The 27775-nt window shown below is 43.1% G+C and overlaps 2 protein-coding genes across 3 annotated transcripts in view; both read right to left on the bottom strand.

The window, feature by feature from the left end:
- The window catches only part of Mapkbp1 (mitogen-activated protein kinase binding protein 1), a 55058-nt gene extending 38682 nt beyond the window's left edge, over window positions 1–16376 (bottom strand). For both annotated transcript variants that reach the window (XM_051144427.1, XM_051144429.1), the window contains exon 1: window positions 15808–16376. In XM_051144427.1, the coding sequence (XP_051000384.1) occupies window positions 15808–15924 (117 nt within the window). In that variant the 5' untranslated portion in view covers window positions 15925–16376. The remainder of the gene's footprint in view (window positions 1–15807) is intronic.
- Window positions 16377–24469: 8093 nt separating this feature from the next.
- Window positions 24470–27775, bottom strand: part of Mga (MAX dimerization protein MGA) — an 85984-nt gene continuing 82678 nt past the window's right edge. Inside the window, exons 23-24 of the mRNA XM_051144421.1 lie at window positions 27397–27573; window positions 24470–25848 (exon numbers count right to left, since the gene is read on the bottom strand). Coding sequence (XP_051000378.1) covers window positions 24578–25848; window positions 27397–27573 — 1448 coding nt within the window. The 3' untranslated portion in view covers window positions 24470–24577. The remainder of the gene's footprint in view (window positions 25849–27396; window positions 27574–27775) is intronic.

Genomic DNA, 27775 nt, shown 5'->3' with positions numbered 1-27775 from the left:
TCTCTCCAGCCCCCCGCCTTTTTTTTTTTTTTTTTTTTTAAAGACAGGCCTCCTTAGGAATCTAGGATGTCCTGAAACAATCTTCCTACCTCAGGCTCAAGTAGCTGGAACTAGAGGTGGACAAAACTAAAGCTGGCTTTGCAAGATTCTGGGTTAAAAAACACAAGAAAGGGTTATTAATCAGCATGCTACAAGCTCTCCAGTGTCAGATCTGTCTCAAGTCCCTGCTACTTCCGGGGTGACAGAGAAATGCTTGAGGCCAGGAGTTGGGGGTCAGCCTGGACAACACAGAGGATCCCTGTGTAAAAAAAAAAAAAAAAAAAAAAAAAAAAAAAAAAAAAAAAACCCACACACACACAAGAAAAAGAAAAAGCTTCCCAAGTGGTCTAAGAATCAGGTTTTGAATTATAATATTTATTTTACTTTAAAACAGGGTCTCTCTATGTAATGCTGGCTGTCCTGCAACTCTCTATGTAGACCAGGCTGGCCTCAAACTCACTGAGATCCACCTGCCTCTCAGGGCCAAGTGCTAGGATTAAAAGTGTGCACCACTAGAGAGCTTGAACTATATTTAGAGACTGAGGCCAGGAGAACCACTGTAAGTTTAAAGCTAGCCTGAACTACACAGTAAGTAGTGAGTTCTGGGCCAACCTGTCTCAAAACTCAACAAAAAGGCTAGAAAACAGAAAACAGAGGGCCTTGGGGTAAGGTAGGGGTTCAATACATGCCTTTCATGCTAACATCATGTTTCTGTTTAGTTTTTAAAGATTGTATTTATTTATTTAGTGCATGTGCACCCCATGCAAGCATACCTGCAGAGTCCAGAAAAGGGTGTCACATCTTCTGGAACTGAATTAAAAGAAGTTATGAGCAGCATGACATGGGTGTGGGCACAGAATCAGATCCTCGGCAAGGACGGTGTGCCCTTTAATCACTGAGCCATCTCTCCAGCCCTGGCTTTAATTTTTTATTTTTTTAATGTCACAACTTGGGCAGAGTGTAGTGATGTACGCCTTTAATCCCAGCACTTGGGAGGCAGAGGCAGGAGGATCTCTGTGAGCCTGAGTCCAGCCTGGTCTACATAGTGAGTTCCAGAACAGCCAGGGCTATGTAGAGAGGCCCTGCCTCAAAAAACCAAAACCAAAATAAAACCAAAATGTTACAACTTATTAGCAGTTGAAACAAGTCTATAAAATATGGGTTCTTGTCTCTCCTCACTAGATAGTTTAAAAAAAAAAAAAAAAAAAAAAAAAAAAAAAAAAAAAGAGGGACTGCGCTCTCCATAACGGCTGGCTCTGTATGTGGTCAGAATCTGGCTCTGCCTGGGCCATGCTGCAGCCTACGGTCACCTGCTTGGAGTAACTGGCATGCAGGGTTAGGAGAGAATCTGGTTTTCTGTGCAGATGAAGGAAGAAGCAAGAACACATCAGACCAAGGAAGAGGGAATAAAGGCATCTTGCTAATGAGGCCAGCTACAGCACAGTCACCATCACATGCCTGTCTAGTAAGCAGCCTCAACAGCCCAGTGCCGGGCAGAGGATGCTTCTGACCCTCCCTTATCTTCCATGGTTACCAGAAAAGCAAAGATATGAGATAGTTAAATTCAGGAAGAATGGGGGAGGGAATTTTCCCCCTCTAATGTCAGACTTCTCTGTACTAAGACCAGAATCTCAAAGCTCTACAAATTGAAGTCTGGTCCTCAAAGAGTCTAATTAAAGCTAAATGTGGTAGCACACACCCACAACCCCAGGGAGCTAGCGGCAAGAGGGTTAGGAACTCAGCTACACTGTGAGCTTGAGGGCAGCCTCCCTCAAACTATATAAGACCCTGTCCCAAAAAAGCATTTACCAATTCACACAGTTGAGGTGTTTCCCTCCACCCCCTCGTTTCCAACTTTGCCAGCAGGAAGAATACTAACAGTTCCGTAACAAGGCGACTTCCATAAAGCGAATGTGTGACTGACAAGATGCCTGTGGGGAGGCCCACGTGCTCCAGCTCAGTCAGACTTGTGCCACAAGACTCCCAAGTCCCAAGGCCTTCATCCCTTTCCCGGATGTAGCAAAGGCTTTCGTATCAATCCCTGTCTGCAGTCGTTATTCTTTTTCTTGCTTGTCATCAAGTGAATAAAGTGTAAATGTTTGCACCTAGCATCAGCAGCCCCGAATTCTAATTCCATTTCCTACTATTCACCTTCAAGAAACATGCACATTTGTCCATCCAAATTAATCATTACTCCTAAAAGGAGCCTCAGGGCTTTAGGTTGTATTTCTTCTGCCACTGTATACTGAATTCCTAGCTTCCATGCACAGATCAGTTCAAATGTCATATCCTCATAGTCTGACCTTTCAGTGGTCTGAGTGTTGAAATTATGGGACATTTTCATTATTATTTTTTCTCTACCTTGAGTAAACTCTTTTCGCAAAGCATGTGTTGCTTTAAAAGAATCAAAACATTTTTTTGGCTAAACATCGGCAAGAAAATATTTTTAAAGATATGAGAAGTAAAGCATCTCAGATTCACAAGGTTATCAGGGAGTTTCAAAAAAATTGAAAATTCTATTTTTATTTTTTTTGTGTGTGTATGTATGTATGTATGTTTGTTGGGGTATATGCATATGAGTCAGGAGCACAGGAGGGCCAGAGGTGTCATGTCCCCTGGAGCTGGTGTTACAGGTAGTTGTGAGTTGTGCTCTTGACCACCAAGGCCCAACAAAGTATTTTTATGTTCTACCAATCCATACACACACACACATATATCCCAAACCACCAAGTTGATTATACCGGACATATTTTCAGTAATATTTCTGTATAACTAATGAATATAGATTTTAGATTTCAAACATTTTATATTTAAACTTGAAATACATTCTAATTGGAGAAATTTTCATTTTTGCTATCTTTTCTCTACTTACAAATACAATGCAGGCTTATTATTTCAGATTCAAATCTTATAGAACTACAGTGACAGCCCCCTATACTCACAAGTGATGCTTGTAGCCTCACTTTTCCTGTGTACACACTACTAGATATGCATGTCTTCATGCATTAACAAAGCGCTTTCAATCTGCTGTTGTCCTCCACATGTATCTCACACCTCACTGCACATCAACAGACAGACTAACGTCATCCTTTTCAGCAGATAAAGGAAATTTCATTTCATACAAATGTGCCTTTCCATTGAAAGCTCCTTGGAGAGCATCGTCGATTTCACTATTATGAAAAATGTTTAAAAATGAGGTGTTTCTTCTAGTGAGTATTACAGAACTATTTTAGCTATTGATCAGGTCTGACTGGATCTATACACTCACATCTTCATACAGCCTTAGTGGGGTTTGTTTTTATATTTTTTTAAAAATGCATTTTCTTTGTTGTTGGTCTGTTTTAAGACACGGTCTTCCTGAGCCCAGGCTGGCCTTGAACTCTTGATCCTCCCACCTAGGTCTTATAAGTTTTGGGACTACAGGGATGCATCACAAAGATCAGCTCCACAAATGTTTAAATAGACACTTCACTGTAGTAACAAATTAGAAAGTTAGTGAGTTATCAAAATTACTATGTTTTCACACTGACTTTAAATTCTTAGACTAAAACCACTGGGCTGATATAATTCTCAATTATTTAAAAATCAATAAATTAGCCTCCCCAAAAGAAAAAACACTTCTCTACTTTGTGGAAGGCATTGCTATTGTTCCCAATAGTTTTTGTTTAACATAGGCAATTAGGGTTCACCCGTCCCCTGTGAGTTCATTAGTTTGACTTACTTTGTGTGTGTGGGGGGGGGGGGGCTTTGTTTGCGTATGTGTCTGTGCATTACCTGCATGCCTACATGTCCAGAGAGGTTAGAGGTGGGTGAAGATTCCCTGGAACCTCTGGCATTACACAGATGGTTGTGAACTGTCATGTGGATCCTGGGACCTGAACCCAAGTCCTTTGAAAGAACAGCCAATGCTCTTGATCATGGAGCCATCGCTCCAGTGCCTACCTTGACTTTTTTCTTTTCTTTTTTTGAGACAGAGTCTCTCTGTGTAATCTTGGCTGTCCTTGACTTGCTTTGTAGACCAGGCTAACCTCGAACTCACATCCATCCACCTGCCTCTGCCTCCCTGAGTGCTGGGATTAAAGTTATCTGCCACCATGCCTGGCTCCTAGTTTGACTTTTAATTGTAAAAAACTCACTGATATAGCCCTGAAATAAATTATAATGTAGTCAGTATCAAAGGGGGCACTGTGGGCTGGGGTGATGGCGCCGTGGGCAGGAATGCTTGCTGTACAAGTATGAGGGCCTACACTCCTCCCTGCACCATAGGAGAAGCTGGGATGGCTGGGAACTGGTGGGGCATAGCTTTAGGAGGCAGAGGCTGGCAGAGCTCTGTGAGTTCGAGGCCAGCCTGATCTACAGAGTGAGTTCCAAGACAGCCAGAGCTACACCCAGAGAAACTCTTGTCTTATAAAACAACATAAAAAGTTGGTGTGATCCTCTAACTCTGGCCCCATGTAGGTAGAGAAAAGATTGCTGGAGCTTGCTGGTCATAGGGCTAGATCCAAGTTCAAAGAGCTTGTCTGAAGGGAACAGGGCAGAAAGTAATAGTGCAGGACAACAAGTGTGAGCATGTACACACTCATGTACACATTCAACACACACACACACACACAGAGAACATAACTAACCCTTCTGTTCAGTTAGTATTGTTGACACGTGGTAAATCACTGGCAAGAAAAGGGTACTGAGGATATGTTAAATGTTGGAACAAAAGATGCCAGACCTCCAAAAATGGACTTCTCATAAATGTAAACTAGAAGGAACTGACTCTCACCAGCAACACTCTACAAACCTTTGTGCTCTGTTAACATTAGCAGCCCTTACAACTGTGAAGTTATTTGGACCTCACATTTTAATGGTCACTAAATCTCATTTAAGCCTCTGGAAGACACCAGGACTCAACTGTACAAATAAAGAGAGCAGCCACCTCCCTCTGACCGTTGAAGGGAGGAAGTTGTTGAGTGAGTGCGTGTGCATGCACATGTCCGTGTCCGTGTGTGTGTTTGTGTGACTTCCCTCCTTCTACCCACTCTGCCTCAGCAGCCTGCTAACTCAAAGTGTGGTCCCAGGAAGGGAGCCCCGGGTGTGAGCAATGCTGGGGAGCACGGCCTGAGACCCACATTTTTGCACTTACAGGCCATACTTGTCTACTTGATAGAAGAAATAAAAAACCATACAGATCTGAGGTCGGGTAAGGGCAGACATCTGCTAGAGTAAATTTATAGCCCTGGAGCTCATGCGGATAAAGGGAGTCAGGTAAGCAAGTGACCTCATTTCTGCTTGTGTTCAAATTCACCGAATCCTGTCATCACCCAGGTCAGTCCTGGCATGGCACATTTGGGATATTTTTGTTTTTCACAAAAATAAAGATTTCATTCAGCATTCTCCATGATTTAAAAAACAAAATTGGTTATGGGCTAAAATTACAAAGAGGTACAGCTGGAGGGAAAAAAAATCTAGCATTACACTAGGTCCTTCTCAAGAACACAAGAGATGCTATCAGCCTGCCAAACAATACCTCAGACGAAAACCCAGCCATCCCCGCTGCCTCAGAGATGACCAAGGCATCGGCTCCCCACCATTTCTAAAAGCAGCACTGCTTGTGGCTCACAGGCATCTAGGACCACACAGCTGCCACAACTTGACGTCTACTTACCCACAGACCCCCAAGTTAAATGCTTCCTAATGTACCACAGGGCAAGCAGTGGGGAAAGAGTCAGGAAAGCACAGGATGAGGAGAGAAGCAAGAACACAGACAGGCAAAGGCTGTTAGCCGGTGGAGCTAAGGCAGCAGAGGACAGAGTAAGTGCACTGTGTGTTCTCAACTGCTATCTGTCTGTCTGTTTTTGAGACTGGATATTATGTAGCCCAGGATGAATTCCCCATGATCTTGAACTCCCCAGCCTCCTGTCCCCCCTTTCCAAGTGCTGAGATTATAGGCCTGTGCCATAATACCCTGATAAAACAAACACAACAACAACAACAAGCGGGCTAGGAGAAGAATGGCTCAGCAGTTTAAAGCACTGGCTGTTCGTCCAGAAGACCAGGGTTCAATCCCCAGCACCCACTGTCTGTAACTCCAGCTCCAGACGATCCAACACCCTCACACAGATATATATTCAAGAAAAACACTCATTAACATAAAATAAAATCATTTAAGAAACAAACAAACCCCACTGTCTCCAACCTGTACACAGTACACTGGCTATAACAATCCTAGACATGCTTTTGAAAATGAAGATTCCCTTGGGAGGGATACCGAATACAGATTATGTTTGGGCTTTGGAACTACAGAAGCCAAGCTTTTTTTTTTTTTTTTTTTTTTTTTTTTTTTTTTTTTTGGTTTTTCGAGACAGGGTCTCTCTGTGTAGCCTTGGCCATCCTGGACTCACTTTGTAGACCAGGCTGGCCTCGAACTCACAGCGATTCGCCTGCCTCTGCCTCCCGAGTGCTGGGATTAAAGGCGTGCGCCACCACGCCCGGCTAGAAGCCAAGCTTTGAACTCCAGCTCAGCGTACTATCCATCATCCATCTGAACTGTCATCAGTTTCCAACATGTATGGTAGAAGCAATTTTTCATGATATACTATTATGTTTCATAAACTTTTCTCTGTGTTATATTTCATATTTTTTAAAAGTTTTCTTTCTCTGTTACATGCCAGCACCTTAAAGGGGTCAGGTGAACATACCAAAAAATGGCGGGAGGCACCACTAAAGTAAGACAGATCTCTCATCAAGGAAAGGGAATGCTCAAATCACAAAGAATAGAGTGGGCAGTCTGGCTCCCAGGTCTATTAGGCCAAGGCCTGGAGTTCTATCCCCAGCATCAATAAAAACAAAATGTCCAAAGAACAGCAACAAAACCCACACAAGTCCTCCCTTGTCATGAAGCCTCTAAAAGAGCATTTGACAAAGTATGTGTGTGTGTGTGGGGGGGGGGGGGGGAATGGCTGATATCAGCCATATGGTTGCACGAAGTGTTCCCAGATCTTCAAGTCAATTTAAATCTCAACTATGAGCAAAGGGGAGAGGAGGGAGGGCATCTTCAACCTCATGTCAGCGTTGGGGGAGGATGAGATGCAAGCTTAGAAGCCAGTCTTTAGTAAATGCTTGTTTTTACAGAGTAGGAAAATCTGAAAAAGCATCACAAAGACTTTCTGTTGCAGTGCGAGGGAGTGAAGTGCACTCCCAGCACTCTGAGGAGACACCACCATAAACCAGGCTTAGAAACACTATGACTGCTATGACATGGCGGTGCTCCCTGCACTCCAGCACACAGTAGGCTAACGCAGCAGAAGGGCTGTGAGTTCGAACCCAGCCTACAATACTTAGCAAAGGTTTGTCCCAAAAATAAAAAAAGAAAAAGCAAGAGCAGGACCATGGGCTTGCTGTTGCTAGTGCTCAATAAGGAAGGATGTGGAAAAATCTCAACACTCAAAAATTCAAATCCTAAGGATTCCTGCTGCTCAGTGTGGCTGTCATGCTCACCTTTGTTCTCCCTTGCTTCCTGCCCCCTTTTAAAATGTTAAGTAGGAGATAATGGAAGTTAAGGGAGTTGGTAGCAGAAGCCTCTAACCCCAGCATTGGGAGGCAGGGCTGAGGGAGGAGAACTACCATGAATTCAAGGCTAGCCTGGGTTACATAGAAAGTTCTTGTCTTAATAAAAACAAACAGGGGCTGGAGAGATGGCTCAGAGGTTAAGAGCACTGTCTGCTCTTCCAGAGGTCCTTAGTTCAATTCCCGGCAACCACATGGTGGCTCACAACCATCTATAATGTGATCTGAGGCCCTTTTCTGACATGCAGGTATACATGTAGATAGAGTATTCATATGTAAAATAAATAAATAAATCTTAAAAAAGAAAAAGAAACAAAGGCAAGCAGACCAGCTGTCATCCTCATCACATCAGCCATGCTTTAACTGTTGACAGCCTTTCAGAGAAGGGGGTGGGGTGCGGGGTTAGGGGGGGTGTCCTGCTTCCTCTGCACCTCGCAGACACCTGTATATGATTCTGTCCTAAATGTAGGTGTGTCATGCTGTCAGGTGTCTGAAGAGGAGCTAGAGCATACAGGGTGGGGAAAGTAAGGGGTAGGAGCCCTGTCTACACAGCTATGGAGAAGCCTTCATCCATATCCAGTGAAGACTTCCATTATGGCTACTCTGGTATCCCCCATGTGTCAGTGCCCCTCTCCCCACAATAAGCTCACTGGCTTCCCAGGGTGGATTCTGGTGGAATGTGACTTGGGTTTCCAATCACTGGGACTTCATGAGGAAGGAGCAGGTGCTGCTGATGTCTCCCTAGAGGTGGAAGTCTCACACAGAAGAATAGTAAACACCAAAAAAGGTCGATCAGCCTCGATCTGCATTCTAGGAGAGCTGGAAGAGTGTTGTGGAAAGGCAGCTGACAGAAAACCCTTTGCTCTGTACTGACCCAGGAGAAGAAAGAAGAGGCTTAGCTTGTGGCAGTGCAAACAGATGTCTAACATAACAAAGCCTATTGAAAACACTGTAGCTTTCCCCTAACAACAGCGCTGTCTGAACATGAAGTAAAACCAACAGATACTCTCAGGACAGTTTGATAGCCGATGTTCACAGAGAAGCTTAGTTTGAATAAATAGTCCCAGATTTCAAGCTCTTGACTGTTCTCCAAAGGGCAGTGATAACAGTTCCAAACCCAGGGGAGAGTCTAGGGGTGGGGGATGGGGCAGAGAATCAGGCAGAAGCCTCTTATCTACCTGTGTTTTCTCATTCATCAAGAAATGAAAACATGCCATGTGGTGGCACACGCCTGTGGATCTCTGTGAGTTCAAGCCTGGTCTACAAAGTGAGTTCAGGACAGCCAAGACAACACAGAGAAACCCTGTCTCAAAAAATAGAAGAGGAGAAAAAGGAGGAGGAGAGGTGGAGGAGGAGGAAAAGGAAGAGGAGGAGGAAGAGGAGGAGGAAGAGGTGGAAGAAGAGGAAGAGGAGGAGGGAGAGAGAGAGGAGAAAGAAGAGGAAGAAGAGGAGGAAGAGGAGGAGGAAGGGAAAGAAGAAGAAGAAGAGGAAGAAGAAGCAACACACAAGTCACAAATGGAAGCGGAGAGAAATTCCAAGGTCCAATTGATAGGAACTCAGGCCGATTCAGTGGGGTACGGGTAGGGCTTGGGGACATGATATAGTGTGGTGGTAGACTATTTGCCTAGCCATCTGAGTCTCTGATTTAATCCTAGCACTGCAAAAGAAAAAAAAAATGCCAAAGGCTGATCCAACAGGATAGCTTGGCCCGAACAGCAAAGTGAGAGAGGAACTCTGGAGTGAGCGCAGCCTCGAGGATGAGCAGAGCCTCTGGAGACAACTCAGCCTGAAGAGCCTGAAGGGTGTTTTCACACAGCAAAGGAAGAGGTGTTATTGGGTTGAGCAGAAAGGACTCCTCTCTCAGAAGGAATCACTGTAAAGGCTGGAGGTACCTGAAGGAAGATGATCAGACAAAACCAGATGAGTAGCACTGTTCATGGCACACCACCTGATCTAAGGATTTCAAGACACTTCATAACCCTCAATACAGAACACACAACAGCCTCGCTCTGGGGAGGCTGAGGCAGGAGGACACAGAGTTTAAGGGGAGTAGGGGGCTAAGCTACTGGCTGAGACCTCTTTTCTAGTCTATCCCAAGTGTAGTTCAGAGAGTATATATCAAAGAATGAAATCTGTTCATTCCTAGGAGTCCCAAAGTAAGCCGGTCCAGGAATGGTGAGACGTAAAACTGGCCCGGGCTCATCAGATGGTATCATCTAGTTTCCTGCTCTTCAGGGAAACTCCTGGGGCATTGTGTTAGTAAGACAACAACTGACTCCATAGGTCTGACCTCATAGCAGTGCAATTCTCTTAGATCCACCCCAACATAGTTTATGCAGCTCTGAGTCCAGAAGACAAAGGATAAAAAACTACTGAAGGAAAAGAGCATACATCCCAGGCTGGACTGCTGGATTGTCAGTAAGCCTCAGTGAAGACTTGGGTATGAAACCAACAGAAGTCAGGAACGTAGTGCTTAGGCCAGAGGTACATAACCGACAGTGGCTTCTGATAGAACTTAATATCCACACAGCTACCAAAGTCCACTCAAGAGGCTCTGCTTCCACTGTGAGAATGGGTCCTGGAACAAGGTTTACTTTCTTTAGTTTTTGAGACAGAGTCTCATAGAATCCAGGCTAGTATCAACCTTCCCCATGCTGGGATTGTGGGTGTGTGCTCCTCTGCTTGATGTGTGTGGTGCTGGGGATGGGACCCAGGGTGTCGTGCATGCTAGGTAAGCACTCTGCCAACTGAGCTGCATCCCCAGGCCCCAGGATGCTTATTTTTAAAATGTTAACAGTCTGAGGTCCCCCTAACCATTCTCCCAGGCCATCAGCATCAAGGTAGCACTGATGATTCACAAATGCTTTGAAAATAAGTATAGTTCCCTCTACCAAAAAAAGCAGAAAAGGCTTTTTCGATACTAATATCTGGGCTCAAAAGCTGAGCAAAGAGCCAGACATGGTGGCGCATGCCTTTAATCCCAGCACTTGGGAGAGAAAGGCAGGCAGATCACTGTGAGTTCGAGGCCAGTCTGGTCTACAAAGTTGAGTCCAGGACTCAACTACACAGAGAAACCTTGTCTCGAAAGACAAAAAACCAAAAAACCAAAACAAAACAAAACAAAAAACCAAAAAAAACCAAAAAAAACCAAAAAAAAAAAAAAAAAAAAAAAAAAAAAAACCAACCAAAACCAAAACCAAAAACCCTGCACAAAAGCTGAAATTAGATCACTGCTAGTTCTCATTCCTTCATGAAACCTACCTACACACTCTTCTTAGAGACACCATACATATTAACAGGCCCAAAGTTACACCGGATAATCATACAGGAGAGAACAAGAATAGCTGTGCAGTTATAAGATTGGGCTAGAAAACAGTCACCTTGCCTGGTGTTGTCAGAAGGAACAATATACAATGTAGAGCAGAGTAATAGGGACTAAGATGACTTTAAAGCAGCCCCTCAGCACAGGCAATCCTTTTGTGTCCCTAGCTTCAATTCTGCCAGTTCAGCCTTAGCCCACTCCTGTCCTTTGTAAAAATAGAATGACCTGGGGCTGGAGAGATGGCTCAGTGGTTAAGAGCATTGCCTGTTCTTCCGAAGGACCCGGGTTCAATTCCCAGCACCCACATGGCAGCTCGCAACTGTCTGTAACTCTAAGATCTGGCACCGCTACACCAATGCACATAAATTAAAATTAAATAAAATATTAAAAAAAAATAGAATGACCCAAGCTCCCTCTACAGAAAATCTTCAGGAACTTTGGAAAAGATGAGGAGAGAAGAGGGTTAGCTACCAAGAGTACACACACTTCATCCTGAAGAAAACAGCCTTGGCTGAGACGTGAGATCAGAGTGACAAACGTGCAGGATTTGGGCTTGGAAGGTGTTTACAACTGAGCACTTCAGGTTTTTCAGGAGTCTGCAGACCTAGCATGAAATCTCAAACCAGACTTCTCCAATATTCTACTGTAGAAACCCCCTTCCCTGTGAAAAAGCTTGATAAAATCTCATTGCTCATTTAATCTATAGTAACGAAAGCCTCACCTTTACTACTCTCCCATCTAGGCTTTAAGCCATAGTTAACCATTTTAATGGCTCTCTCCTGAATAAAAAGCTCTTAGTGAGCAGTGCTCTCTCTATTTCTTTTCCATCATTTCATTACTCTGGATTTTGATTTCTCAGGAGATCACAATGCTTCCTGGTTGTTTTTTACTCTTCTGGACATCCAAGTGCATCTACACTGACCTCTGTCTCAACCCGCACTCCTTTCCTTCTCACTATGTAGTTTACACTGACCTCACAGCGGGCTGTGAAAGGGATAAAGAATGTGTTTCCTGTTGTCTTTAGAAAAAGAAGACACAAAGCCAGGTACAGTGGCGCGTGCCTGTAATCCCAGAGGCAGGCGGATCTCTGAGTTCAAGGCCAGCCTAGTCTACAGAGCAAGTTCCAGGACACCCAGGGCTACACAGATAAACCCTGTCTCAAAAAACAAGAAAAAGAAAAAGAAAAAGAAAAAGAAAAAGAAAAAGAAAAAGAAAATGAAGACATGGGGAGTGAGTGATGGGTCAGTGGTTAAAAACACCCACTTACTGATCTTCTTTGGGTCCTGAGTTCAATTCCCAGCACCCACATGGCAGCTCAACGGTCTGACACTGTCTCCTGGTGTGCAGATATACACGCAGACAAAGTACCCATGAATATAAAGTGTATAAATAAATCTTTTTTTAAACTGAAAATGAAGACACACATAAAAAGACAGCTAGAGATTGGCTTCAAGGAAGCAGAACTAGTCAGGGAAGTCCCTCTGGCTCTGGAAGACATGGAGACGGATCTAGGCGCAAATGGGAAGTTTGGTGAGGAAAATGATATGATTCAAAACAAGTCTGAGGCCTGTCTCGGCTACGAGGCTCCATGAGTTAGTAGCTGCATAATGCTATGGATCCCTCCTTCCTTACCTCCCATGTCTTTTTCTCTTCCAGTTTTGTTTCAAAATTAGCTGCCATGGCCAGGAACAGTAGCACACAACTGTCTCAGCACTCAGGAGGCTGAGGAAGGAGGATCTCCAATTTGAAGCAAAGCCAGCCTGGGCTACATAGGAAGTCCCAGGCCAGCCTGGGCTATATTGAGACCTTATCTCATAAAACAAAACAAAATAAAATCAAGTATCCATGAATCCATGCCACAGTTACCTTGGCTACTGTGTATTAGGGAAACTCATAAGCTAGGTCTTATGTGGGTTAACAGAGCAAGCTTTTAGAACACCCGTAGGTAGAAAGCCTTCACCGAGAAGTAGCTGAGAAGGTAGGCACACAAACACAGCTTATGATACCAGTTAAAAAGTCAGCACTAACTTCCTACTTGGAACAAGGATGTTTAATAGTGATGCCAGAAATGTCTTCCTCTTACTGTTTTCCTAGAGTGACCCTCTCTTGCCTCAGGACTCAGTTCAAATATCCCTTCTTCTGTGAAGTCTTTCCTAACTCTTTCTCCTGTAATCCCATTAACAACTTGGTGCATATTTCTAGAACTACACTTACCCAATCTGGTTTGAATTATTTGTTTACATGTCTAAGTAGCTTCAAGCTCCTTGGTGGCAAGGATAGTGTTTTAGTCATCACTGGTTATTCACCCAATAGGCACTCAACAAACACTTGCTGAACACATTAATGATGGCAGATATGGGAAATCTTAAACAATGGCCATGGCATCGTCCAGATTCTAGGCCACTTCAAGGTTAAGCACTCATACTACAGGCTAAACTCCCATAACGTATCCCTACTATGTGTATCAATCCTGGCCACAAAAAGAGCCCAAAGATAAGAGAAAATTGGCCTAATAGTGCTGCATAAATCAGCAGAGGTGCCTGCTGTGGTGGGGAGTCGCAGTAAGCAGTGCTGAGGAGGTAGACAGGAGGGTCAGGGATTGGAGGCAGCCTGAAGTACATCTTTAGGACCAGTAAGGAGGCTTGGCAGGGAAAAGTGCTTGCTTGCCATGCTGGCATCCACACCACCACACGGTACATGAGCACCTGCTCTCACACACCATAGTATGACAACAACAGCAATAATAATAATAATTAGTAGAAAGGTAAAAATAAATGGGCAAAGAGAGTTGTATCTAAGAGTTTTTAAGTTGGAGGACCCATTCTTCTGCCTCTAGAGAATAAGAACAATTATTAATAACAATCCATGACCCGAGCACTAGTGGTGCACACCTGTAATCCCAGCATTCTGGGAGGCAGAGGCAAGAAGACTTCTGTGAGTTTGAGGCCAGGCAGGTCTACAAAGTGAGTCTAGGACAGCAAGGGCTACAGAGAGAAACCCTGCCTCAAAAACCCAATAAATAAATAAATAAATAAATAAATAAATAAATAATCCTTGAAAGGGGCACCAATCCCACTACCATAAAAACAACTCGCCAAGTTTTTAATTCAATAGAAACCCTGTTAGAATAGCCAGGAAAGCTGTTCACCTTACCAAAGCCAATTACGTCTCTGCTAAGGAACCCACTAAGTCCTTCCAGAACTCTGCCACATTGTCCATTAGAATCTAAATCTTTGTGAAACAGGTTTGCTCATCTCTGAAAAGTCGCAGGCATAGCAATAAAATGTGGCTGTCTCAAAGGCCTCTGTTCTTGGCAGCCCTGTACCACAGAAGTTATTATGCTTACAGGCTGCTAATAAGACAAAACCCTAATGTGATCCTGTGAGAATGGTGCTCAAGATTCCCTCAAGGGATTAAATGTATTCTACTTTTGTATGCCCAAAATTGTGGGGACCAGCAAAGCTTACTAAAACATAAGCAGGGCATGACAGAAACCCCAGCACTAAGAACACCATGGCAGGGGTTTGTGGTTTGAATACATCCAGGAACCCTAGCACTAAGAACACCATGGTAGGGGTTTGTGGTTTGAATCCATCCAGGAGTCCCAGCACTAAGGACACCATGGCAGGGGTTTGTAGTTTGAATCCATCCAGGACTATGTAACAAGACTCTGTCTTGAAACAAAACAAACCCAAAACCAAATAAATAAAAAACAAGCTTAAGGACCAAAACCCAGATAAGTATAAGAATGGGAGATAAGGGCTGGAGAGATGGCTCAGAGGTTAAGCACACTGACCGCTCTACCAAAGGTCCTGAGTTCAATTCCCAGCAGCCTCATGGTGGCTCACAAGCATCTACAATGTGACCTGGAGTCCTCTTCCGGCATGCAGCTGTACATGCAGACAGAGCACTGTATACATAATAATAAATAAATAAATCTTTAAAAAAAAAAAAAAAGAACGAAAGATAAACATCTGCCCAGAAAAAGGATGCCAGTATACAGTAACCAGGACAAGCAATGTGCAAGGGCAAACTGGGAGAGCTGTCCTTCTGGATACACGTGACTTCTTCATGTTATCATGAGACACCAAGAAACTCCAATTAAATAAATGTAGGTTTTCTTTTTTTAAAGTATATTTATTTCTTAGTGGTGGGCATGTGTGCAGGCACATGTGGAGGTCAGAGAACTACTTCCGGGAGTTGGTTTACTCCTTCGACCATGTGGGTCTGAGGAATCCAAATCAGGAGGTCGATCAGGCTTATCTGGCAAGTATGTCTTTACCAGCTGAGCCATCTTGCCAGTCCAATGTTCTACGTCTTTTTTTAAGGCAGGACGGGGTCTCACTATGTATACCCTAGCTGTCCTGAAACTTATTATATAGACCAGGCTGAACTTGCCTCTGACTCCCTAGTGCTGGGATACAGGGATGTATCACCAAGCTTGGCCTAAAATTGTTCTGAGGTCTTAGATGAAGTGTTTTAGTATATTTCTTTTTGCTAATATAGTCTAGCATTATAACCCCAACTGTTACACTTAACTATACATTAGTCACAGCTAGGTCCTTTACAGAGTATGTGATCTCACTGTCCTCTTCCAAGAAGAGAAACTGAGTCATAAAATGTCAACTTGCTTCCCCAAGCACACACTTAGTTTGAACTGAGGTCCTGTTAAACCCAGGTTGGCTTCCTCCTATGCACTTCTTCCCATGGCTGAGTCTCAGCATGCCCACCCACGCCTGCTGTTCTTCTTCCAACTTCAAATCAGGTCATCATAGATAAGCATATTTGATCTTTCAGAGGCTGCAGAGAAATTTCGTCGCCCCCCCTCACCCCCTAGAAAGAGAAACAAGGTACATGAGAGGGTCAAGTTGGCTCCCAAGAGGGCTCACCTTGGAGCTGAGGTCCTCTCGCCGGTTTCCTGCTTTACTTCTCCGTAATTTGATGGATGGGGACCGCAGCAAATTCTTGATGCGGCTGGTAATGGTTGACCCTTCCCCAGCCATCATAACGAGGAGCCCCTAAGGACAGTCCCTGGCCTAGCCTTAGGACTTGTCTCAACCGTGGTACTGCCTTCTCGCTCAACACTGCTTTCAGATGCGCACTTTCACTGGCCTGAGATGGCAGAAGCAACCTTAGCATCACAGTAGGTGTCTTCTGCCTGTCAGCAGCTCTTACTATGGGCTTTCCCGATCTCCATCCCCACCCTAGCCTGCTAGATTTCTTACGAGGGGAGGACGACCCCTAGAGTGAAGAAATGTCTGGCCCACGCCTGCCAGAGGCGTTTAACTGTTGTATGGGATGGGCTCTAGGAGGGCTGGTGACTAGTCTGGCGCCAGTTACAGCCCGAGTGTTCCCATGGTAACTGTGGTGTCCAAGGGAGGAGGCCGCCGAAGCCACCCGGCAAGGGGCTGGAGCACCGCGCTGGCTGCCGCGGCTCGCGCTGGCTCGATCTGATGGGGGGGGGCCTCCCTCCCCGACCCCGGCCTTGGGAGCTCGCTTCCTGCCCCCCGCCCCCTCCACTACCCGCTCCAGAAACCCCTACACCTCGTCAGCGCCCCCGTTCGCTCGGACCCAGCTCACTGCGCCCTTGGGCATCGCGCTCGACGGCTTCAGCTCCGCCGCGGCAGCCTCAGGAGAAGCTATGGTGGCACCAGCGGCTCAAAACGCGAACTAGAGCCTAGGCCCAGCTGCGCTCTGGGAGGGCGGGGCCTAGGCAAAGGGAGTGTGGTCTGTAGCAGATCGGCTCCCGATTGGGTGAGCGATGCCTGTGGAGGCGGAGCCAAGGAATGAACCTTGGAGGCAGTGGGCTCGGGATTCTCTGCACAGTATAATTGTAGATACCGCTCTTAAAGGAAGGTGAACATAACAAGGCTTTAGAATGGAGAGAACAAGGCCTTTTACGGTATTATCAGGCCTGGTCCCCCAGAGAACTTCCCAGAGGCCCAAGACGATAACCACGCCCCCGGGCCTAAGATTGATATTTGGTAGGCCTGAGAGACCACAGCTGAAATTTAATTAACTCATTAAAAAAAAAAGTTGGGATGCTGCCAAAAGAACTCCTTTCCACTCCAAGTGCTGGGATTTAACGCGTTGGAATAGTTTCTAATACAGCCAGCCTAACACAATGACTCCCATGTAGCAACTCAATTCATATACTTCTGAACAACCTGTTAATGATGGAATACTCAAGCCTCCGAGAGCCTTAGCTAGGCTGAGAACAGAGAAAGCAATCAACTACCACTGACATAACCCATCATTTCCTTAGCCACCAACGTCCTTACAGCACTTTATTCACAGCGTTAATGGTATTTTGCTATTCCAGATCTTTTCTCAGCTTTCTCAAAATTTACGAACACCTCTAGAGCTGACACTGAAATCAAGCTTGCTGCTATTGTTTTTTTTTTTTCCCCGCTAGTTTGTGGAGATAGGGGAATATCACATAGTCATGCTTCATAGATATGTAACTAGAACTTTTCATCTAGTTACTACTTTAAGAAATTAGAGAGGGAGGGTGCCGCTGGACAGATGAATCGGTGATTAAGAGCACTGGCTTCTTTTGCAGAAGACTCAGGTTTAATTACCAGCACTCTCCAGGCATCTCACTACCGTTCCCGGGGATTTCTCTCCTGGACTCCATCATAGGCACCAGGCACAGGGTGCACGGAAGTAAGAGTAAGCAAAACACCCATACACACATTAAAAAGAAAGAAAGAAAGAAAAGAAATTGCCTTCTGTAATGGCTAGCTTAAGCCAAAAGGCCTGTACCCATTTGTAACACTGACTGATGTGTCTCTCGCATCCCAGACCTTGGAAATTGCTGGGGGGAAATGGTAGATTAGCAAGAGAAGAATCCTTAAAAAATCGGTGTTTAGTGGTACTTGCACAATCCTTGTTCAAATGGGAAGGTACCTGTGTACTATACAGCTATATATTAAAGACAAATGTATAAAGCTCACATATTGACATGGAAACCAGGGATGCTACCAATTGGCAATAGCAACTGAAGGCCTAATGCCTCTATCCTTTCATTACACATTATAGATTACTGAAACTAAAATGGGACTTGCAAATTTATTGCCTAAAACTGACGGCAGGATCAGCTGTTACTATAGAAACAGGTGATTCTGTAACTCAGCACTATTAATAATCTGTGATCAGGCCTGACCACAAAAGCTGCTGTAATATTGCTAACAAATAATGCCACCTGGTGTTTCCATTTCTGTACTACAGACCCTGGTCTTTTCTGATGGGGGTTTATCATATTTTATTTATTTATTTATTTATTTTATTTTATTTTATTTTGAGATATTGTTTCTGTGTAGCCTTGGCTGTCCTGGACTCCTTTTGTAGACCAGGCTGGTCTCGAACTCAGAGATCTGCCTTCTTCTGCCTCCCCGAGTTCTGGGATTACAAGTGTGAGCCAACACACCTGGCTTATCATATCTCCTTAAGGCAAATTTCTGCTTACTTCTCAAAGTTAGTAAATGGGTTTGCATGGTGTCAACTCTCACCCAAGCTACATCTCCCCCAACACCCCCAATTACTCTCATCTGATGAGCTGCACAGGCAAATCTAAGCACTTGCTTTCCATGTCTAAGGATAGGATTCAATTAAGTTGAAAAACCGAGACAATGTAATGAAGAGACATAACTCTTAAAATTGGGTATTTTCAGGCTAAGACCTAAAATCACTTTTACAATTCTTCCCAATCCACACAAACACGAGTAAGCATTGCTTTTGAAATGAACAGAAAGTGATCTTGTGCTTCATGGATTCCTCAAAAACATGTCCAAGTGCACCGTAAAGAGAATTAGCAACTCTCTTTAATGTGTCATCATGCTTTCAAAATCCTGACGACCTTCATGGAAGTATTCTGATTATGTGTCCAAAGCAGGTAGACATGGTGTTTTTCAGACTCAAAATAAGTCCAAATGTTTTGGGAATATTATAGTGATCTCTCATAGAATTATGAGATTAGATTTTCAAGTTCATCCTAAGCAAAAGATCTTGAGAAATTAACATGCTAGAATAAACACTTGCTCATAAATTCAACTATTTATTAAGCACCTTGACATGCAAGGCACTGAGACAGCTCAGACCAATGAATGCAGTTGGAAAGAAAATGGATTTCAAGTCAATGCTTCCAAGGCTACTTTCCCACTGGTGGGGGTGGGTATGTGTGGAATCTATTTTAAGTTTATAATGGTAGAACTTAATAGTTTAGATCTGTATCAAAATTTCCACCCATGCATTACGGTTCAGCCTCCTAACCCATATCCATCAGTCATCTTAACATTTTTGTGTCTCTATAAGGCAGTTTAAAATATGCTAAAAATACTTTAATTTTTAAAAATTGTATATATGAAACTACTTTTATTTCCAGTATGCATTTTAACTTACTTTCAACAGACAATAATTTTTCCTACCTTAGCTTCACTATGTAGCTCTGGCTAGCCTGAAACTCACTATGTGGACTAGGCCTTGACCTCACCTGCCTCTGTTCTCCCCTACAGCTGGGACTAAAGGTATCATAGTCTAGACAGTCCTGATTGGCCTAACTACATAGACCAGACTATGTAACATGGGGCTTTTATTATTTCTGTGTTGAGAGGTCTGTGCACATACCATGGCACAAGTTGGCTATCTCATACCACATGACTTTCAGAGATTGAACTCAGGCCATCGGGGTTAAAAAACAAGCACTTTCACCTAGTAAGTCATCTCACCAGCCCTAGCTTTAATTTTCTATGTATTAAGTCATTTATATATGTGTCAACTTGTGTGTACACACAGGTGCATCTGCACTTGTATGTGGGTATGGCGACTAGGGGACCACTTCTAGTGCGATCCTAATGGAAGTCACCAAGGTGTCAGGACAGGGTCTCTCACTGGCCAATTAGGCTAGACTGGCTGTGTCTGTACCTTCCCAGCGCTGGGATTACAGAGCTGGCACTTTTACATGGGCTCTAAGAATTGAACTCATCATCATACTTGGGAGGGAAATACTCTTCCTGACTGAACTGTCCTCCTAGGCCTTGTGGATGTGAATTTTAATTAGTAATAATACAGCATGGACTAGTAAAAGCTCAGCACTTTCTTAAAAATCAACAATTCTGTGCAATTAGTTTTACTCTGGTTCCTTGAGTACCAGTGAATCTCCATGAAATGAGGACATAAACCGAAGTTCCTGAAAATGAGCTGCCCATACTGCCTACAGTTTAATTCTGAAAGAGACTAATGCTGTCACTCTTTTCCAGACTTGTTTTCAAGGTGTATTCATCACATAACTCCACTATAAATAACTAGTACAGTCAGGAAAAATGTATGAAACTTTGTCAAAAATAGCACATAAAGAAGTGTGTGATGGCATGTGCATTTAATCCCAAAAGGCAGAGGCAAGTGGATCTACATGAGTTCAAGTCCGGCTTGGTCTCCATAGAATTCCAGGACAGCCAGGGACACACAGTGAGACTGTCTCAAAAACAAGCAAGCAAAGAAATGTATAGATATTTACTGTCTTCTCTGTTCAAAACATTTTCAAACTTGTAAGAAAAGCCTGCCATCAATTTCACCCATACTTCTGGGGTAACAAAAACCAACTGCAGTTATCATAAAAGTATACAAGGCAAAATGTTGGGGGTTGATCTGGTGCTATGTATTCGAATGCTAATTATTGCCCCCCAAGATCTGGTTGCAGTCCAGATGAGACTCAAGACTCATATATACCTATCTTTGTTGTGCAAACTATGCTCTACCTAATTTAAAGTTAACTGGTTAATAAAATTGCCGAGGCCTGTAACTGGGCAGAAGTAGGTGAAGTTTAGGCTCCTGGGCTGGGGGTCTCAGAGGGACCACCAGGCTGGAGAAGAGGAGAGTAAGTTGTAGAGAAGGAAGTTGCCATGGGGGGGTATGGACCGTGAGCACACAGCCATAAAGGTGGGCATGATGGAACAGAAAACAGACCAGGCAGGAACTATTAAGGCAGGTAACATGGGATATGTGGCTGTGAAACAGCAAAATAGCTAGAGAGTTGATTGATACCTGCCCAGTTATGGTGCTTTAAAGCTTATGAATCATAATCTGTGTCAATTATTTGGGAACTAGTGAAGTCCTCTAGAGTCTAACAGCATCTCAAGAACAGCAAACACTTTATGAGGCTTATACAATTAACTAAATGATCTGTCAATTACCTTAAATAAATTGGGAACCGTTCAATGATTTAAAAGGCCAGGGAGTGGTGGTGGCACAGGCCTGTAACCTCAACACTTGGTAGGCAGAGAGTTCCAGGAAAGCCAAGCTGAGAGAGAGAGAGAGAGAGAGAGAGAGAGAGAGAGAGAGAGAGAGAGAGAGAGAGAGAGAGAGAGAGAGAGAGAAGGGGGAGATGGGGGGAGAGGGGGGGGGGGGGAGGAAGAGAAGATGATGCAGACAGACAGAGGTGGTGGTGGTGGGGAGAACAGTTTTGTTTAAGTATGAAAACCCCTCAACACCTTGTCTTAAGAACACCTATTGGGCAGTGTTTGCTTTGAATGCTTGACAAAGTGAGTTCAATCCCTGCTAGGAGAAGACTCCACAAAGTTGTTCTTTGATCTCCATATGCATGCCATGGCACACATACCCAATACACATACAAGAAAATTTAAAAGAACACCTATTGCCCCTAGTCACTAAGATTGTGTTTATGTCCTGTTGTTCCTCAAGACAACAGATAAACTGCCTTGCACACAATGGTACTATGAAACTGTTTTCATCATAGAAAAGCAACTATCTGTCATCAAATTGTACATAATTTTGAAGTCCCAATGCTACAAGGACTAGAACATCAAAGGTCTTCCCAAATGGCACATCAAAGCTTTAACGACAAGAAGCTTCTCTGAAAGGATCACTTCAATGGCATCATTTTTAATACACCTGAGGGCATTAAGAATTTTCCAACCAGGCACAAACCTCCCAACACCAAGTTCTGCTTTAATTAGTGTAACTGGTTTATTTAAGGTTCACATGTCTTGCCTTTCAACTGCCAAACTTCTGTTATTTCTAAAAAAATAATCACTTTCAAAAGCAGAAATGAAAGATATATATTTAATATATAAAAGAAAATGCTAAATCTGACATAATTATATTCTTAAAAACATTCCGTTTATTTACAGGAATATAAAAAGGCGAGTTATTGGTCTACTGAGATCATGCTTCTTAGTAAGGGTGGGAGCTTTTTTCCAGGTTCCTCCAATGTTTCACCTTTCATAATCATACATGTAGTTTTCATAGATCAGTTTCTCCTAATGTAAAGTTAAAGAGCAGGAGGTTTGGGGAGATTTTGGATTTCTGTCAAGACTACAAGATTGTTCTGAAGACTAAGCCCTCCTCAAATTAGCCCTGATAGCTCCTAAATCTGTCTTAAGAACAATGTATCTTGGGAGTTCGCAATGACATCTGCAGCTTTCCCTGAACACCTAGAACCAAACCTCATTTCTGTCTTTGTACATCTTTCATAAACACAGCCAAGTATCTTCCAATCAAGAATAAACCCTGACCTGTTTTGAGTATATATTTTCAAACAAACAAACAAACAAACAACAACAACAAAAAACCCAACCACACAGCAGCAGCAGAAGCAGAAGAAAGTATTCAGAAGCTAAAATGGTCCTTTTCCTGAGGATTTTTCCACTCCCTTGTCTGTTTCTTGTCTGACTCTCAAAAGCCAGAAGGAAACACAGCAAAGAAACAGGCAATAAAACCACCGGAAACTGTTATACCCGGGCTAAAGAACTAGCTTCTCCACAGACAGCTATTAGCAAGGGCGACAGGTGCTGCACTCCTTGGCTAAGGCATTGGATAAAGTCAGTTGGGTAGAGGACAGAAAGGACAAAGGAGAAGCTGAGGAATACTGTTTTTACTACACCAGGCTTTTGTAGTAAACAGGGAAGGTTGAGTGCTGATGACCTGCCCAACGGGAAGCAGCACAAAACCAACAAAGAACTTACTACCATTGCATCTTGCAGTGGAAGTTTTTTCATCATTTCAATCTGATGATTACCAGAGTTAATCTAAAAAGGGAATCAAACATGGAAGTAATAATTCACTGGCTAGATTCATTCCAAAGTTGGTCTCACAACCTAGGTCTGAAGATATACTCAGTGGAACTAAGAATAAAGAAGGCAGGGAAGTAAAAGAAACAGAATTACCCAGGCACAGCCCAGGCACCGGAAGCACTTGTGTTAAAGTGTTTTACAACACAAGCAAATCCTGTCATCCAAGACAGAACAGGTTACATTCCAAAATATAATTATTTAAGAAAGGCAAAATGCAGCAGCTAAATCTCAGTCTATACATTTTCAGAACAGTGATTCTTGCCCCAGGAGTTTCCAAGGGACCCCTCAAATGCACCATGATTATTTACAAACTAGATAGGAAACATTTCTATACTCAATACAAATCTCTTCTAGGTTGAAAACTTCATCCTTTGAGAAATCTATGAAAACAATTATACAAAAATATAAATATCTTTATCTTTACAGGTTGTCAGTCCTTCATATCCTGACAACTAATGAGTGAAAAAGCTCTATAGATCATTGATGCCATGGTAGCAGATAAAAAATATATTTTGTGACTCCAATACTGCCTTACATCCCTGGTAAAGAATGCCTACTATGACTCGCCTTTTCTTTATATCCTGTGCAGGTAACAGTGAACAAAACCTTCAAGCACCTAGAGGCTGGTTTCATTTGGGAAATATCCAACCCCACATATTTTATTTTGGCTATGGTCTCTGGTCAAGAGAGAAACTGCTTTTCATTTTAGCTGTTTCTTGAGCATTATGAAGGAATCTTTTCAATATCCCAAAAGACAATAAGGGAGACATATCCTTTTTTTTTTTTTTTTTTTTTTTAGCCTCTCAAAATAAGGATGTTAATAGTAAAAGTTAAAAGTATATATTCTTACTTTACCAGAAAACCTAAAATTTATAATTATGACTGAAAGGGTAAGGGAACAGCTATTCAGGATATGAAAGAACAATCTGCTGAATGAAAAAACTCCTTCACTTTGGTATTCCATAATATTCATCCTATCTACCTTAACATTCTTCCCTCCGTATCCCCCACCCATCTAATTGTGTGTGTGTCCGTCCTTTATAGCTCACGCCAGACACAAACTTGCAATCTTCCTGCTTTAGTCTTCTAAGTGCTGGATTACAAGTATGCACAACCATGAGCAGCTCTGTGATACCCTACTGTTGAAATAATAACTAAAAATTCTCTCTAGGTCTCTTCACACAACTGTATCACGGTTCTTAGATTTTAGAGATACCAACTATCATCTACAGTTTAGTCCATAGTAATTCCAAGTCTCCAGCACTTTCTCAGGGGAAAAATTATAGTATTTGATGGAGCCAGAATCTGTTATGAATTCCTTGGGCAAAAGGGATCACACCTTCTTAGAGAAGATGAGAGGACCCAGCACCACAAGTGAGGTAACATATTTTTAACATGATCAAAATTTCAAACACCAGGGTCAGTACCCTATCCCCCTTTCTCCATTAATATTCAAACATAATCAAAGTCAAGGATTACAATTCCATAAGACAAACAGATGCCTACAGAGAAAGGAGATGAAATTCAATTTCCCCCTCATAGCCTGGCTTTTGCAGAAGGATGAACAAGTTCATTTCCCTGAAGAACTTGATGGAACTCCAGAGTTGCCCAATTTAGCCACAACAGGTGCCAATGTAGGCATCACTTTGCTCTCTCGGCCTTCCTGGTCACTCCCTGTTAAGTTTATTTTGTGTCCAACTGACCCAACTTTGGCAGCTATAGGTGCCAAGGAAGGCATCACCTTGAGACTCTGACCATCGCTATCACTGGGGGGGTTAGCTACTTTTAAACCCAGAGGGGCCAACTTTGGCATAGGCCTCCACAAAGTATCTGTGTTGCTGTTCTCTGGGCCAGTCTTCATGTGTAAGATGGGAGGTGGAGATACACTGTCAGTCTCTGCAGGGAGAACAGAAGTACTCTGCTCTCCATCACTAGGTTTCCTGCGGGAAACAAGAGAATCCTTTATATCAGAGTCAATAACAATCTTAAGGACATCTGACTCAGAGGCTGTGTCCCCAAGTTGTTTTTCATTCTCAGAAAAGTCATCATCTTCCAAGTGCAAGAGGAGGGGGCTAATGGATTCACTCTCCTCTTGGACATCAGGCAACTCTTTCCCACCTGTTCTCAAGTGTCCAACTTGGAAAGCTGATCTGTTCCCAGGAGCAAGTTTACTGATAAAAGCTCGCTGAGGATCCCCTGGGAACTCTGTATCCACAGAGCCAGGCATTTCAGTCAGGCCAGAGTCATCATTCAGTTGCTGATTAAGAAAGGCAATTTCATTGAGTAGTGAAGTAAGTGTCTCGTCAGTGTCATCCTCATCTTCCATGTTAGTCAGCAGCTCGCTGGGATCGAGGGCTGCTTCCTCAATAGCTGAGGCTACTTTCCTCAGCTCCATCTCTATGCTTGAGTCCTTGAGGTCCTTCATCTTTAGTTTATGAAATTGAGATTCCTTTGACTTCAGTCTTTCTCCTCTCACCTCGCACTCTCTCCATTTATATCGACGCCCTCTCATATCACCAGAAATCTTTTTAGGTATAAACTCCTGTGGTGCCTTCTTACTAGAAACATCAGCATGAGGAAACCCAGAATCTTTATTTGCCAAAAATACTTGTGTTGTACCAGGTGCTATTCTGCAATCTCTATGGCTTCCTCTGGAAGGGATTTTATCTTTATCTTTTAAGGAGTTAGCATCATTCCCAACAATGTCTCTCAGGTGGTCAAGTGGCTTGCCATCAGAAACTTCATGAGCATATTTGCTGCCACCCATATCTCCCAAATCTTCCTCTGCCGCCAATGATGTCACATTAACAATTCGTGGCATCATAAATAAGTCATCATTCTCTGAAAATTAAAAATTAAAGAATTTATTAGATTTACAGTAATGACCATCTTTTTCTCTTTCTCCCCTTCCCCAGTCATTATGCCTATCTTAGTCCACTTTTGCCAGAATGATGGATGAAATGGCAATACTTAAGTAACTATTTTTTTTTAAATCTCCACAAGATAATTAATTCTTTCCTGGATTGGGAGGGCAGTGGTAGAGATTAAACCTAGGACCCTGCCTATACCAGGCAAGTATTCATTCTATCACTAAGATACAGTCCCAGCCTGAGGTTCAGACAGAATCAGGATCTTCCTATGAACTCCTGGGCTGGCTTCTAACTCACAAAAATCTTGCCTAAGTTTCCAGAGTGGGATTATGACATTGCCCACCATCAAAAGTCTAGCTTGCCAAGATAATTCTTGTCCCGAGGCAGAACTACATCCTGATTTTGATCACCCAATTAAATGGTAGTTAGAAGGGAAAACAGAACTCTAGAATCAGCACAGTGGGTGGTGGTAGTGGTGGTGTGTGCTCCAGAGTGAAGGAGAGCACTCCAGAGTGGGCTTGTCAGCAGAAACAAGAGCAGGGAACTAATGTTGCAATGGCAACAAAACACCTACAATTCTAAAACTGGTGAGAATACCCTCCCTACCTTAACAGAGATTTGGATGTGTAGAACCCAAACCAAACAAAATAATACTTTATTTTTTGTTGTATAAAGGGGTGGTGACAGTTGGGTGCAGTGACGCATGCCTGTAGTCCCAGCACTAGGGGAAGCAGAGGCAGGAAAATTGCTCTGAGTTTAAGACCAGCCTAGTCTACAAATTGAGTCTAGGAAAGTCAGGGTTACAGAGAACCCCTGTCAATAAATAAATAAATAAATAAATAAATGTGGTGCTCAAAACAATGCATTGGACTGGTAACAGGAGAGTACACCCCTTCAGAGTACAATATAAGACAATGAATAATACCAAGAAATTAAATATTGATCTTTCTACATCATCATTTCACTTTGACATTGGTTTTTTCTTTTTTCTTTTGGTTTTTCAAGACAGGATTTCTCTGTGTAGCCCTGGCTGTCCTGGACTCACTTTGTAGACCAGGCTGGTCTCGAACTCACAGCGATCCGCCTGCCTCTGCCTCCTGAGTGCTGGGATTAAAGGTGTGTACCACCACGCCCAGCAACTTTGACACTGTTTTAATTCTTCCCCTGTTTAGAGTTCACTAGAATTCACAAAACAGTTTCCAATCCCAAGTAAATCATCAATCAAGCTGGAAGGGTCATTTCTTTTCTTTTCTTTCTTTGATTTATTTATTTATTTATTTTGTATACAATGATTTGCCTTTATGTATACCTACATTCCAGAAGAGGGCGCCATATCTCAGGACCTTTGGAAGAGCAGCCAGTGCTCTTAACCCCTGAGCAATCTCTTTAGCCCCACAGGGTCATTTCTTAACAAGGCAAATGCCAACAGAACAGTTCTGGATCACTATAGAGCAGATTTTAAATGCCTCCTCTATCACTGGGACCTTTTTTACTAACTATAGAGGATACCACCACATACCTGACTGAGCCATAGTACTGCTTGAAACTTGAGGCTTCAGATCAGCTTCTAAGAGAGCAGGAGAAACAGCTACCACGGGTCCTGAGAATAGGGGGCCTTTTAGGGTAAGCAACTGCCCTTGTGGAGTCATTACCAGGTTGGCAGAGGAGTGTGGCGTGTTAGAAGGCAAGGCATTTTCTGCAAAGAAATGAAAAATCAGTAAAATAAATGTCCAATTAATGTTAGTGTACTCCAGAGAAAGGCAGTCCTAAACCCTGACTTGAAGGTATAATAAGTTTATGTAAGTTTAGATGAAGGCATACACAAGTCTATTCACAGGTTCTCTGTCCTATATACTGATAACAAAGTCTTCCAAGTTTTTAGAATGTAGTTTCTTTCC

Source organism: Acomys russatus, chromosome 4, assembly GCF_903995435.1.
Source record: "Acomys russatus chromosome 4, mAcoRus1.1, whole genome shotgun sequence".
Classification (NCBI taxonomy): Eukaryota; Metazoa; Chordata; class Mammalia; order Rodentia; family Muridae; genus Acomys; species Acomys russatus.
The sequence above is the reverse complement of the archived record's forward strand: the minus strand, read 5'-3'. Positions and strand labels throughout refer to the sequence as shown.